At 35.4% G+C, this 13,643-nt stretch overlaps 1 protein-coding gene across 1 annotated transcript; it reads right to left on the bottom strand.

Moving 5' to 3' along the window:
- Window positions 1-3,108: 3,108 nt before the first annotated feature.
- On the bottom strand, window positions 3,109-13,138 carry LOC130743395 (beta-glucosidase 42). Its single transcript, XM_057595623.1, has 13 exons — window positions 12,903-13,138; window positions 11,690-11,756; window positions 11,518-11,576; window positions 11,051-11,126; window positions 9,870-9,944; window positions 9,689-9,776; window positions 8,715-8,940; window positions 8,120-8,235; window positions 7,430-7,644; window positions 7,302-7,336; window positions 7,113-7,212; window positions 6,526-6,634; window positions 3,109-3,486 (listed from the first exon to the last, which is right to left on the bottom strand). Exons 1-13 carry the CDS (start codon window positions 13,014-13,016, stop codon window positions 3,291-3,293), a joined length of 1,476 nt encoding a protein of 491 aa, XP_057451606.1. The 5' UTR covers window positions 13,017-13,138; the 3' UTR covers window positions 3,109-3,290.
- Between the last annotated feature and the right edge of the window lie 505 nt (window positions 13,139-13,643).

Below are 13,643 nucleotides of genomic sequence, written 5' to 3'. Positions count from 1 at the left end.
AACTTGGATGACTTGGTATAAACACAAAATGATGTCATACTTTATGATTTATCTTTTACAATCCTGATTAGTGTTACTATCACATACTTTTTTTTTTCCATAATATGTGTTTATCGTTTGCTTTATTGGTGATTCCTTATATCTATTATTTGTGTCATTGTTTTCATGTTCATGAAGAATGTGAAACGATTTCATCTTGATCTCAATCAGGCTTAGATGACAAGTCTTTTGGTCCACTTTGCTTAGCATTTGAGACCCTTCTATTTCATATGTTGTTTAATATATTTTAAATAATCAAATAATTAATTGATGTATCAAATACGATAGACATATTCCCCGTGCAACGCGCGGGTAAAAAAACACTATAATTTCCCCTTCTATATTGATTTATGAAATTTATAAGATTTTGTTTCTCTGATAAATGAGAATCCATTGAGTAAGATGATTTGCATTTAAGTCTGCTCTGAAACCTAAAAGCGGTTGTTGTTTGTATTTGCGTATAATTTTCAATTGTATGTTTTAATTTTAAAGTACTATAATGCTATCTACGTGAGATTTTGTTTTATATAAAAGTATCATTATACTTTTTTTATACAATCATTATATTCTAAACTAATTAATTGATATTATTTTAATATAATAAATTTAATATAATTAACTTTAGTATTATTTTCAAAATTTTAAGAGTGTATATTTATATAAGTATATAACTATAATAATTTGATAATAAGAAAAGTAAGAGGAATACAAAATATTAATACATATGTACTATAAAATTATGACCTGAATTTATTAGTGCTAACAAATTAGAGTTACGAGATCTCACGGGGAGAAACATTTTACATGAAAATGAAAATTTGTACGAGTTAAAAAAAAATCATTTTCTATAACTTAAGTGTATTTTTAATAATTTAAAAAATAATTATATATTTATGTATTGTTATATATCTAAAACACAAAAGCATTACCCTTTATGCAACACGAGTATACATCTTCACAAACAAAATTCAGTTATACCTCACATATGCAAAAATTAAAGCTTTTGGTTTATTAACTTCTGTGTTTTTCAAAATTTGTGCTCTTTAAATATCTACATCTTTATTATGATTATTCTTACATTCTTAGCATCTTAAATATTTATAATTTAAAATATGAATCGATGTATCAAATACAATAGACATATTCCCCGTGCAACGCGTGGGTAAAAAAGCACTAGTATTTGTTATATATCAAGATGTCTCTTTCTCATATTTTCACATTATTCGCTTGAGGTTTGTTACACCCTACTGTACAAATTACAAATACCCGTTAAAGAAACACTCATCAGGTACACACTATTTTCTAACCTTAATTCTTATTTCTTCTTACAAAGTGTGAAACGAACCAACAAAATGAACCATGAGAGAGGATGGTGGTGGGAAGGTGTGGATGAGAGAGAGGCAGGTATGTTGAATAAGGTTTAGGGTTAGTATTTTTAGTTTATAAAAGAAGGTATTAAGGGGATTTTAAAAAAAAGGATGGTATGCGATTAATGGGAGATGGTACTAAAACTAATCCCCTTCTCCATGATTCATACACATCTATTAGTGGTAGACACTCAGAGAAAGAAAGAGAAGAGAGAAGTAATAAATGTGATACTCCCTCCGTCCCTAATTATAAGCTAAAGTTGTAAAAATCACACTTATTAAGAAAGCCTTAATTGATGCATTGGTTTTCAAAAAAAATGTACAACTTTCTATGTTTACCCCTATTTATGATAATACTTTTTCATCATTGTACTACTAATGGTGGTGCTCCACTACCAATAAATGCAAGGGTGAATATGGAAAGAAATATTAACTTTTGCAAGGTTAGCTTATATTTAGTGACACAAAAAAAGTCTCAATGTTAGCTTATAATTAGGGACGGAGGGAGTATATAATATGATGTGATAAGAAATGAAAAATAGAGAGGAAAATAAGATGTTTGTGAGTGTCTGTCCTGTTCATATGTCAATAAATTTCTATTGTTTTCTCTTGCTATCTCATTGTTTTTTGACTTTTTTCACTCCAATACCACTATTACATTGACAAGAGGAAGATCAAACGAATTGTATTGAAATGACTGAGATGATTTTCTATTAATAAAGAAAATGGCCTATTAAGGCTTTACCCCAGACTAGCACTAACCCACTAATCCTACAGATAAGACACTTATTCCACTACTAGATCAAACTACTAAATTAAATAACTGCTTCCACTAGTCATTACAGCTTCTAGCAAATCTAGTAAATACAAATAAATGTGAAACATTTACATCATAACAACTTTTGGGTAGTGACAGTACAGTCATCCCATTTGAAAATAACATGCGGATGACATGATTATGAATGTTGGTGGATTAAATTAAAAATCAAATTTCGACTGCTCAGTATTACTCATAGTGCCTTAGAATTTTATGTAGTATTTGCAGAGGTCTTTTCTTTTGTCTCCAATAAAATGCATGCGGGACAAAAGGTAGAACTTAGAAGTAATATATTATAGGCTTAAATACACTTTTGGACCCTCATGTTTTAATTTTTTGCGATTGTCAACCCTTATCTTTTTTTTTTTACGAATGGAAACCCTATTCTTTCAAAACGTTGCACCGTTTACCATTCCGTCCAAATCCGTCAAAAACTTGACGGAAAACGCTGATATGACCTTCCACGTGGATAAAAGGGGGATTTTAAAAAAATGGCTTAAATGCACTTTTGGACCCTCAAGTTTACATTTTTTGCGATTGTTAACATTTATCTTATTTATAGTTTGAATGGAGACCCAAATATTTCAAAACGTTGCACCGTTTACCCTTCTGTCGGAAGGCCAGGTAAGTGGGTTCCGTCAAGTTTTTGACGGATTTGGACGGAAGGGTAAACGGTGCAACATTTTGAAAGATTAGGGTCTCCATTCATAGAAAAATAAGATCAGGGTCAACAATCGCAAAAAATATAAACTTGGGGTCCAAAAGTACATTTAAGCCTATATTATATGCAACATCCAAAGACAGTTAGGAACAACCACAAATTGGAAACTTCACAGTAACAGATAATCACTAAAATAAAACAGCAAATAGAAGCAGATTAGAAGCTAAGACAAACATCAACGCAATTGAGTTTGAGGACTGGGAGCATCAATAAGTAGAGAAGAGAAGTGCCACTATAGAGTATAGCTTACACAAAACTTCCAACTTCAGATAATGATGGAAAGTCTTGTTCTGGTATTATTTTGTTCCTTGTAATATTTCGTAAGACACTTAATGACCAAAGTCAACTACTCGTCTTTACCATTCTTGTTCTCACCAGCTTTCAGAAACCGGGAAAACCAGTATGCAGAAGACTTTGGGTGCCTAGTAAGCCCATTTTTGTAATCCACATAGACCAATCCAAAGCGTTTAGTATAGCCTTGAGCCCATTCAAAGTTGTCCAGTAATGACCATGCAAAGTACCCTCTCACATCTGCTCCATCCCTGTGCATTCAAATTCAATTGATACACAAAATGTCAGGGCTGTTTAATGTTTCCAATAATGATTTGTGGACACCCGCACAGTGCTAACACCCAGCAATACACCCCAATTTTTACATTATGGAATCTAATTTCCGGAAAAATTATATTCTGGAAACTGTTATGTAATAATTCCAGAAACGAATTTCCGGTACTGGTAGAACTTCCGCGTAAAATTTTACATTTCTGAATTGTAATTTAAAAATTAGATTCCTGAAATGCAATTTTTTTAGGTGTCTGTTGGATGTCTTGTGCGGTGACTACAAATCAATACTCATAATTTTCTAACTCTGTTTCAAGGTCAAACAACTTTACTCATCTGATATACCGGGAAAACAGTGTTTGTACGAAATTTTCATATTTTGTGCTTCGCTTTATTTTTTCATTCTATTTTCAAAATCCATGGGGAAAGACTCTATAAAGATTTTCGAATGTGAGTTTGTTCAGATAGCCTTACAAATACTAGAGGACCCCCATCAAATGAGATTCTGACCCAATTTATTATAATTGCAATGTTTTAAAACAATCAATGAAAGGGTCTCACTGACCACTGCCCTTCGGGCACCGGTTAAGAAATCAAAAAAGCCTATTAGAATTTAAGAGATCTAACCCTACCGCAAAAGCTAGTTCAAGAGATAAGGATTGTCTTTCCATATTAAGGGCTATATTGGTCATATCTCTAGTCAATGTGAGACTTCTCAACACAACCCACCCATGCTAGATTTATGGAGTGTGGAACATGCAGGGATGAACATCTGCTGATGGCCCATAAATGGGCGGTCTCCACTAAACAGATCCAAGATAGGCTCTGATACAATATTAGAATTTGGGAGGCCCAACTCTACATCAAAAGCTAGCTCAAGAGGTGAGGATTGTCTTCTCATATATAAGAGTTATCTTGGACATATCTCTAGTACTTCTCAACAACCTTCATTGCAAATAGGTAACATAAATGCTGCAATTTTCAAAAAAGACTTCCAATTCTTGATTCGTTAGTCAGACCATAGTAAAATGAAATGCCAAAGAAGGTAAACCATTTTTCTTATAAAATTTAGTCTTAATTCCACTTTGGGCCCCTGATCTTTCAAAAATGAGCGATCGGGGCCCCCCGTGTTTAAATGTAGCAGTCAGGCACCCCAACGTTTCAAAAACGTGCGTTTCAAACCCTTCTGTTAAGTGTCGTTAGTTTGACTAACGGAACTAGTGACGTGGATTTTCTTTTTCATTTTAATATTTTTTTTACCCAAAAATCCCCCTCCCCCCCCCCCAAATTCTCTCTCAATCTCGACATCTCTACCTTTCTCACTTTCTTCTCCATTTTTCTCTGAAAACCCTAAAACCACACAACATCATCTTCTTCTTCATGGTCGCCGCCACTGCTCTTCGGCCAAGCCACCACCACCGCGAGCTTCCTCACGCGAGCTCGCCGCTGGCCACACCACCATCACTACGCCTCCTTCTTCTTCTTCTTCCATGAGAGCCACCGCCGCTGGCCACACCACCATCACTGCGCCTCCTCCTTCTTCCATGAGAGCCACCGCCGGTCACACCATCACCTCCTCATCATCCTCGCGCGAACCTAAAGGGCAGCCACCATGGCCACCACGTGGAAGCCATCACCACCATGAAAACCTAGGACCACCGCCTTCAAAGTCCGATCTACGGCGAACCGCTCACGATCTCGACAAACCAACACCACCGCTGTGCTCCTCTCCTCGTCCGCAACAAAACCCACAAAGAAATTTCCGATTCCGACAACCTCCGCCGTGAACCGCCGTGCGCCGCCGCCGGAGGCGATTTCCGACGACTCGCCCTCTTCTCTTTCTCTTGCTAAATTAGGTTGAAATTAGGGTAAAACATTGTGGGGGAGCGTGTATGAGGCTGAGGTGAATGCAATCTTACTGGCGTTACAGTTTTGCAGGGAGTTCAATTTCAGTCAAATCATGGTGGAGAGCGATAGTATAGTGGCGGTGGGTTGGGTTCTTAAGGCTGAGTTTCGTCCATGGAAGTTGTTGAATGAGCTGCAAACTATTGATATTTTACGGCAGGAAGTGGGTGTTGTTTCAGTCGCTCACATATTGCGTAAGGCATATATATACAAGGGCTGATGCATTAGCTAAGGAGGCTTGTGAGAGAGATGAGCTGATGTGGGTGCGGTTGGGATGAGTGCAGGTGATGGTTTTAAGATGGGTTATTGGTTCTGCAGTTATGTGACATGGGGTGGCGGTGCGTTTGGTTTGATTTTGGTATGTTTGGTTGTAGGAGGGCTTTGGGTCGTGAGCATGACAGGTTGGGAGGATGGCTTATTTTTACTGATATGGTTTTTCCAAGTTGCTGGGGACATATTGTTTGTTGCTTTGAAGAGGTCGATGTTGATAATTGGGTGGGCATGTTGTATTGGTTCTGGTCATGGGATGGTGTAGTCTCTTGTACTTGTTTGCTATGAGAAATTTTATCTCATGCTTAGTTTTTTATTATTAATAATACTTTTTCTTTTCCAAAAAAATAAAATGAAAAAGAAAATCCACATCACTGCTCCGTTTGGTCAAACTAACGGAACTTAACAGAAGGGCCCCGATCGCACTTTTTTGAAACGTTTGGGTGCCTGACCGCTACATTTAAACACGGGGGCCCGATCGCTCATTTTTAAAAGATCAGGGGCCCAAAGTGAAATTAAGCCTAAAATTTATTTATCGTTCACCAAATATGTATATTCTATGTTCCTAAAGGTGTATGTATGCATAACTAGGTTGAACAGTACTTTTTATCACATCTCTAGAAATAAGCAAGCCAGGACTCAGGAGGAAAAGAGAAAGGCAAGAAAAAAGCAAATGAGATACCAATATTAAGTAAAATGAGACAATAAGGCATCAATCATGATATATTTATAAACGAGAGACGTGTCTAATCACCAGATTACTCATTAATTGGTGAAATAAACAGGTTTAACACCTATAGTCTATAGAAGGTGTCAATGCAGAAACCAGAACGTGGAAAACTTACTTTATAGCCTGCGCAACTGACGCAAGGTATTCCTTGAAATAGCGAACTCTTAGTTTGTCATCTAGCATCTCATGCAGTGCCAACTTATCATCATCTTCATCGTCCATACCTGCCAAGCGGAAATCCAGTCTCAGATAAGAACCATTTTGCAGCTTGGTTCACCTAAGGTTGTTATATCAATTGGCATTAGAACCTTCCACACCATGTCTGTCAGTTACAATTTACAAACAAGTGGTGCAGATGGTGACACATGTTGCAGAGTTGACTTGACTGTATTTAAGAGTCTAGTGCACAGCGAGCTCAATTTGGCATCAAAGCTATAGCATGTGGTGGAATATTAGGATCGAATTGCAAGATATGATACTTAAGTCCCACATATATTTCACTAACCTAGCCAACCCTAAACTTGACCATAGATTGCACTCTGAACCTTGTATTTTTTTTTCTTGATTTACTGTTCACTTGTGCCTCACAATTCTTAGGTGTCACTACACAGTCAAAGATTCAATTCAGAGATATAGGTGTACAGGACAGGACTATTCACGATGTTTTTCACTTGAAGGCTGATGAAAAGTATAATGACATACCATTCTCAGTAACATATATTGGGGTTGCATATTTTTGTGATACGTAATTGAGAACCTTTCGAAGACCCCAAGGAACAACATAAAGCCACTCTGATGCTGCCTGTTATATGCACAGATAATATAAACTTGCAAGTTTAGACTTGTATAATACAACATGAACACAAACACAGAGAGGGGGATGGTATACACCTTCTCACCAATGAGCTGGCCACCTTCCCGTTCCACTGAAGACAAACAGAGAGCTCAATTGTCAACAAGAATTCATAGTGGATAGATAACTTAGAAAATGAAAAATGATACAGTATTCCAATTATTACCAATTCTATCCGTCTGCTGTGCCTTGTAGAAATAACATTCTTCAGTGCATTCTGTCACATGAGAAATAAACCTTGATGTATAGTGATTTAGACCAATAAAGTCCAATGAATTCAAAAGAATTTTCTTATCCTCCTCTGAGAATTTGGGAAGCTGGTCTCCAAGTCGTTCACGCATAACTGCAGGATATTCTCCATAATATAGTGGATCCAAGTACCTGTGTTCAAAATGTATGCTAACGTAAGCATGCATCTTTCACTAAGGTCAGATTCTGCAAGCCTATACTAGCCTTCCATATATTTTACATAATATTCTTCATCTAGAACTTATCAGTCTTATCTTTAATTAATAGTGTTCATCGGTGTCAAATAGAAATGAATACCAGTTTTTCTTCATTATTTCATGGTTTTAAATAGGAAAATAGAAAAGAAAACTCTCAATCCCAGACGTTCTAAATTGAGTTCAACAGTATAAGATCAACATGATACAGAATTATAATGAAGGCACTCAATGAAATCAAGATTTTCAGCAAAATAATTAGTACTTAGAAAATATGAGTCAAAGCTTTCTTCATATCTTTGTCTACGTGTATCTTTAAGTTTATCTGCATGTGTATTCATTCACGTGTTTCAAGCAACAAAATTTACTATGGTCTTATCAAAATAGTATGGAAAGAATGTATGAGGAACTACCAGCCAAGCTGAAAATCCAGGCGCCTTGCCGCAGCAGATTTGTCTTCAATCTTGTCAGAATTAGCCTCTGCCCATTCACAGTCTACTACCAAGCCCACTTGCCCCCTTTGCTTATCCTAGAACATCAAGACAACATATTAAAAAGAATAAAATATTACATGTGTACAATATCCTCTATGGTTAACATTAAGCAGGTGTTAAATAAAGTTCACTGATAATTTGAAAATCATCAACAACAACAATGCCCTTTCTCCAACCAAGTAGGGTCTGACTATATGAATAAAAGAACTCTGTTGGTCTATCAAAATTTTCATTCAACATTTAAAACAATGTCTTCTTCAAAGGTTTCTTCAAATGCTTTCTTACATCAAAGGTTTCTTCAAATGCTTCCTTACGTCTGACTTTGACCGAATGTAAAGTTTGGAATTGGCAATTTAAAGCTTGTAAGAACAATACCAATAAGTGGATAACAAGATCAAGAAAATACAAAAAGAGGAAAAAAGTATAGTCAGGTACAAAATATGACAGTGGACAAAATAAAAGTAATCCAACTTTGAGTAGAAAGCTTTGCATGGAAAAAAGTATAGTCAAGTACCTTGTACTTGCTTCGATATATGGAAACAGCTGCTGCATGGGCCAGGATCTGGTGATGTGCTGCTAAATATGGCTCAACTGATGCATTTTCACATCTTCCAGGAGCAAAAGTCGCAGTATCATACCCTTGGATCGCAGTTTGAAGGGGCTCATTAAGAGTAATCCAGTTCTTCACTCTATCGCCAAAACTTGCAAAGCAAGTATCTGCATAGACTGCAAAATATTCTCTGGCATATGCAATATAGAAACCACATATCTTTTCTCAATAAAGGTAATGTTAAGATCGCACATCTATAACAAAATATAGTCCTTATAAAGGCTTGGACAATCCTCTAGAAAATTAGGGTTCAAATAAGTAAATCATTACATAATTACTGCACATTACTCTAAGTTATAATCCCTTGATTCAGAGAAATTTCTTGATCTACAACCCAAATACAGATTATGCACTCCTAACAGAACCTTGCAACATATATTCCCAAAATACTACACAGGCTCCCTCACTCCCCCTGACGCTAGTGAATAGAAGTTTTCATCCCCAGCAAGTGTTGTTCATACAAATAGTGGTTGACCTCATAAATACTATAGTAGTATAGAGCATTAAATGGGCCAAGTCAACAGATAATTTGTTAGGCTGTTACTTCTGTCAGTTAGGTTGTTATTTCAGTTAGTTAGGCTGTTTCATTAATTAGTTGTTTAGAATTCCTGTAAAAGGAATGAGAGGGAAGTTAGTAGGGCCATTCAGAAGTTGTCATTCAGTTGTGGGCGAGATTCTGACGTCTCGAAAGTCAGAAAGTGTATTCATCAGTTCTACTCTTGCAATAAGAGAAGATTAGCTCTTTTCTTCTCTGTTTCCTCTATTTTCTGGTCCAGTTCTATCATAACCTTTACTACTTTCAAGCACATCATGCAACTCGGCCTTCTGACCACAAATAGTATAATGAAAAAATAAAACAGTTAAAGGAGGATACCTACATGATTTGTTTATTTAGCCATCCTCCTATAGACTCTTGAAGATGCAGCGGCAGATCCCAATGGTAAAGAGTTGCATATGGTTGAATACCTGCTCAAGAAGAGTAAGTTGATGTATATTGTTGATAGTGGGTTAAAGAGCTAAAAAGTTTAAGGTTAAAACTTAAAACCATACAGACCATACCTCTTTCAAGAAGAGAATTAATAAGGTTGTTATAAAAAGCTATCCCTTCATCATTGACTTTGGTTCCTAAGCCATCTACACCCAGTAACCATACATTACAGTTAAAAAAAATTACAAAGAATCTCTATCATTTATATCAGAAAATGTAGCATCACAAAAAAGGCTAAACAAATTACTACGAAAACAACAATTACAAGTTGAACTTTTTCTATTTAAATATAACTATCATGGGTCTGGGAACGAGGCAAGTGATGCTATTAGCCTCAAAACCACAGCTCAGAAAGGAATGTAGGGCATAAAATCTGTAAAAAAAACATTAAAAAGATGCAATACTGCAACATAAACTGGCTAAACATCTTATTCTCAGGTTTTCAATTTTAACAGTTCGAGCACCATCTCCTAAACACGAAAACCACCTTGTATGAGTGGTTATTGTTTCCAACCAAACAGTGAGTGTCACATTTTTCATTTCACTCCTAAACTTCTGAAAAGAAGCCACTTGTTATCCAGAAAGAACAAGACATGAGACTGAAGTTTTGTAATAAAATGGGTAAGAAGTCATTTTCCACTTTTATTTGCAGCCCGCTGTGATATTCCAAATATTTTTCAGTATTCGAAGCTTTTAAGGTATAATTGAACCACATTTTACAAAGCAGCTGCAGGCTGCAGCCAAGTCAAGCTATTTAGTTTATTCACATTTAGTCTGAGATTAATGCAAAGCAAACTATTTTAGTCCCCTGATATATACGGGAGACATCATTTTGTCCTCCCAAGAAGGATGGAGTCAACTTAGTCCCTCAATCATGAAAAGTGATATAAAAAATAATCCTTTGTGTGTATAGACTGTAAGAACACCATTTATGGCCTTCGATTGAGAGGAAATTGATGCCTTCGTTCTATGGAGGACCGAATTGATCTCACCTGCATTCTTGGTAGACTAAACTTGGAATTTATTCCCAAGACCCAACAATTCCTCAGTATCAAGTCCTATGTAAGCCTTTAATCAGCATAGGCAGACAGATTTAGAAGCCAGAAGAGGTAAACATTAGCTACTAACTGAGAAATGATGAAAAGAGCAACAGAAAAACCTTCATGATCTTATAGACATGGGAAATCATTTAGTTAACAACTAATCACATAGAAAAGTTAGATATTTAAAATTCATCAGTTATGAAACATACCGGGGAAAATACGAGACCAAGAAATTGAAAATCTATAAGCCTCAAATCCCAACTTGGCTATAAGATCAATATCCTCCTGTATCATCATTATGTTCCGAAGATCAAGATTTAAAAATATATATATATGGGTAAGGAAGGAATCAGACATAATAAATATAATTATCAGACGCCATAAATAAAATGCTATATATATCTCTCCATACTCTCATGTTAAGGTTATTTCATACTAATTTCAAAATGATATTCAACTAGAAAGTATTTGCTTTCAAAGAGAACTTGTGCAGAAGAATGAATATGGGCAAGAAAAGAGAAAGCAGATGTATTCATCTGAACAGAAGTCAGTCTCCTGGGAAGAAACATTGCATAAGTAATGCAATTATTTCTAGCTCAAAATCAATCCAAAAATGAAATGTATGAACTGAAGAAAATGAATGTCAAAAACATTAAGAGAGAACAATATTTCTGACCTTGTACCGATGATAATGATCAACTGCTACATCGCCGTTGCTTTTGTCTAGAATTTTTCCTAACAAAACAACAAAAACAAACCAAATAATGAAGCATCAAGCAGCACCATCAAAGCAAGTTGATAGTGAAGGTTTTCATAATTTATCTATTAAGGATAAATGTTCTTTGTACCTTCAGTGTGTGAAAAGGCATCCCATATACTAGGACCTCTACCTCCTTCATTCCAAGCACCTTCTATCTATAAATAAGCAACAAGAAGTTCAATGTCTAATTAAAAAAATTCCTATCACTTATAATTACCGTATTGTTTATCTCATTATATGTCATTCTCTTAAGGCTAAAAGTTTACCAAAACCCCTTTGGTCCAGGCTGCACCAATCGTAGAGTATCTTTGGCTCTATATTATATATACTCTAATCTATCAAAGCTACATTTAGGCTATGTTAGTTCGATATCCAAGGAATCAAGCTATAAAAGATAGATAGAAGATCATAAACACACAATCTGCAAAAGCAGGGAGAACTACAAAGTTTAGAGAAGACCAAGAAGTTCAAAGCTATATATAAAGAAAAGCAAGCTCAGACTATGAGAAGAGCTAGCTGAGGCGAAGTCAAAGCATATCGATGATTTAAAAAAATGAAAACGCTTGGAAATCAAACAATCTGATAATTTTTCACAATAAAAATTCAAGTATGCTTGCTCGCTCGCTCTACCAAAAGTTGTGTCCAACCACTGAAACCTCAGAACTAACCCAACAACACAATATATAAGTTAAGTAAAATCACATAAAATAAACAGCAGCATCAAAATCTCACAGTATCAGTATCCAATGACCAAAATTGATCCAGTAAAAGCCTCAACATAAAATGCTCTTCTGAAAGAAAGAAAAAAAAGTCTAATAATCTATAATGCCTATATTATTTTGGGAAAGTTCAATTATAAATAAATACATTGGCTCCCTGAATCCATCTATCATTAAAGAACACTAGGAACCCAACTAAAAAAGTTTAAACTTTCACTATTATTTTTTTTTTATAAAAAAACAAGTAAAGGGAAAATGGTTCTACCTGGATCGAAAAAGAAAAGGTTTTTGTTTTTTGTGAACTTAATATCCAAACACATTCTTTTACTCAGATTTATAGTGAATAGTGAAACAAAATTAAAATACAGAAAATATATAATAAAAAATAAAATAAAAACTGTACTCACAAAACTTCCCAGCAAAATCGAAACCGCCACCAATTCACACAGAGAAAAATAGTCAATGCTAAGAATCAAGCATGCTCAGATCAACATTTACACAACAAAAGCATGAGCATGATCAACATTGGGCACAGAGAAGAGATTGACAGAGCTGATCTACATTGGGATGATGATGAAGAACCTGATAAGCGGAAGTGGCGACTCCGAAGATGAAGTCCGGAGGGAAGTCGCGGCGGGAGACTTGTCCTTCGACGGCGGAGGCGGTTTCCTTGTCTCCGTTGAGATTGTTCGTCATTCTGAAACCGCTGAACAGTTTCTTTCCTCACTGATTGGTTGCAATGGTTCTACTGTTTTTTTTTTGCTTATTTATTCACTCACTCACACCTCACTAGTCATCATAGCACAACAGTGAGACTGAGAAAGCACTCGCACAAACAGTCAAACAAAAATGATGCATAAAAATAAATAACATACAAGTCATTATTTGTTAAAATAAATTATTAAATAAAAGTCATTTTCTAATTTTTTTTTTAACATCAGAAAGATAAATTGCATCTGTCAGACAATCATTTTCTAATCTAACAAATACTTTATGAGTCCCAATTTATAAGAAAAATAATAATTAATAAAACTCTAAGCACGTGTTAGATTTAGTTTTCTCAGTGATTTGAGTGTCACAATGACTTCTATGAGTCACCTTTGGTGATGTCCACGAGTTACGTCGCGCAAGGAAAGTCAATTAAGGTCGTATACCACCACCGGAGACAAGGAGAACTAAGTAATCTCATTCTTAAAAGAACATCTTCCAATTTATCATGACTTGAATTTCAATCAATCGATTATAAGGTGTTGAGGAAAGAGTGTTAAATTGAATGTTGCTAGTCCTTCTTTTAAAAAGATAGAAGTATAATGAGGTTTTTTT

Source organism: Lotus japonicus, chromosome 3, assembly GCF_012489685.1.
Source record: "Lotus japonicus ecotype B-129 chromosome 3, LjGifu_v1.2".
Taxonomy (NCBI): Eukaryota; Viridiplantae; Streptophyta; class Magnoliopsida; order Fabales; family Fabaceae; genus Lotus; species Lotus japonicus.
The sequence above is the reverse complement of the archived record's forward strand: the minus strand, read 5'-3'. Positions and strand labels throughout refer to the sequence as shown.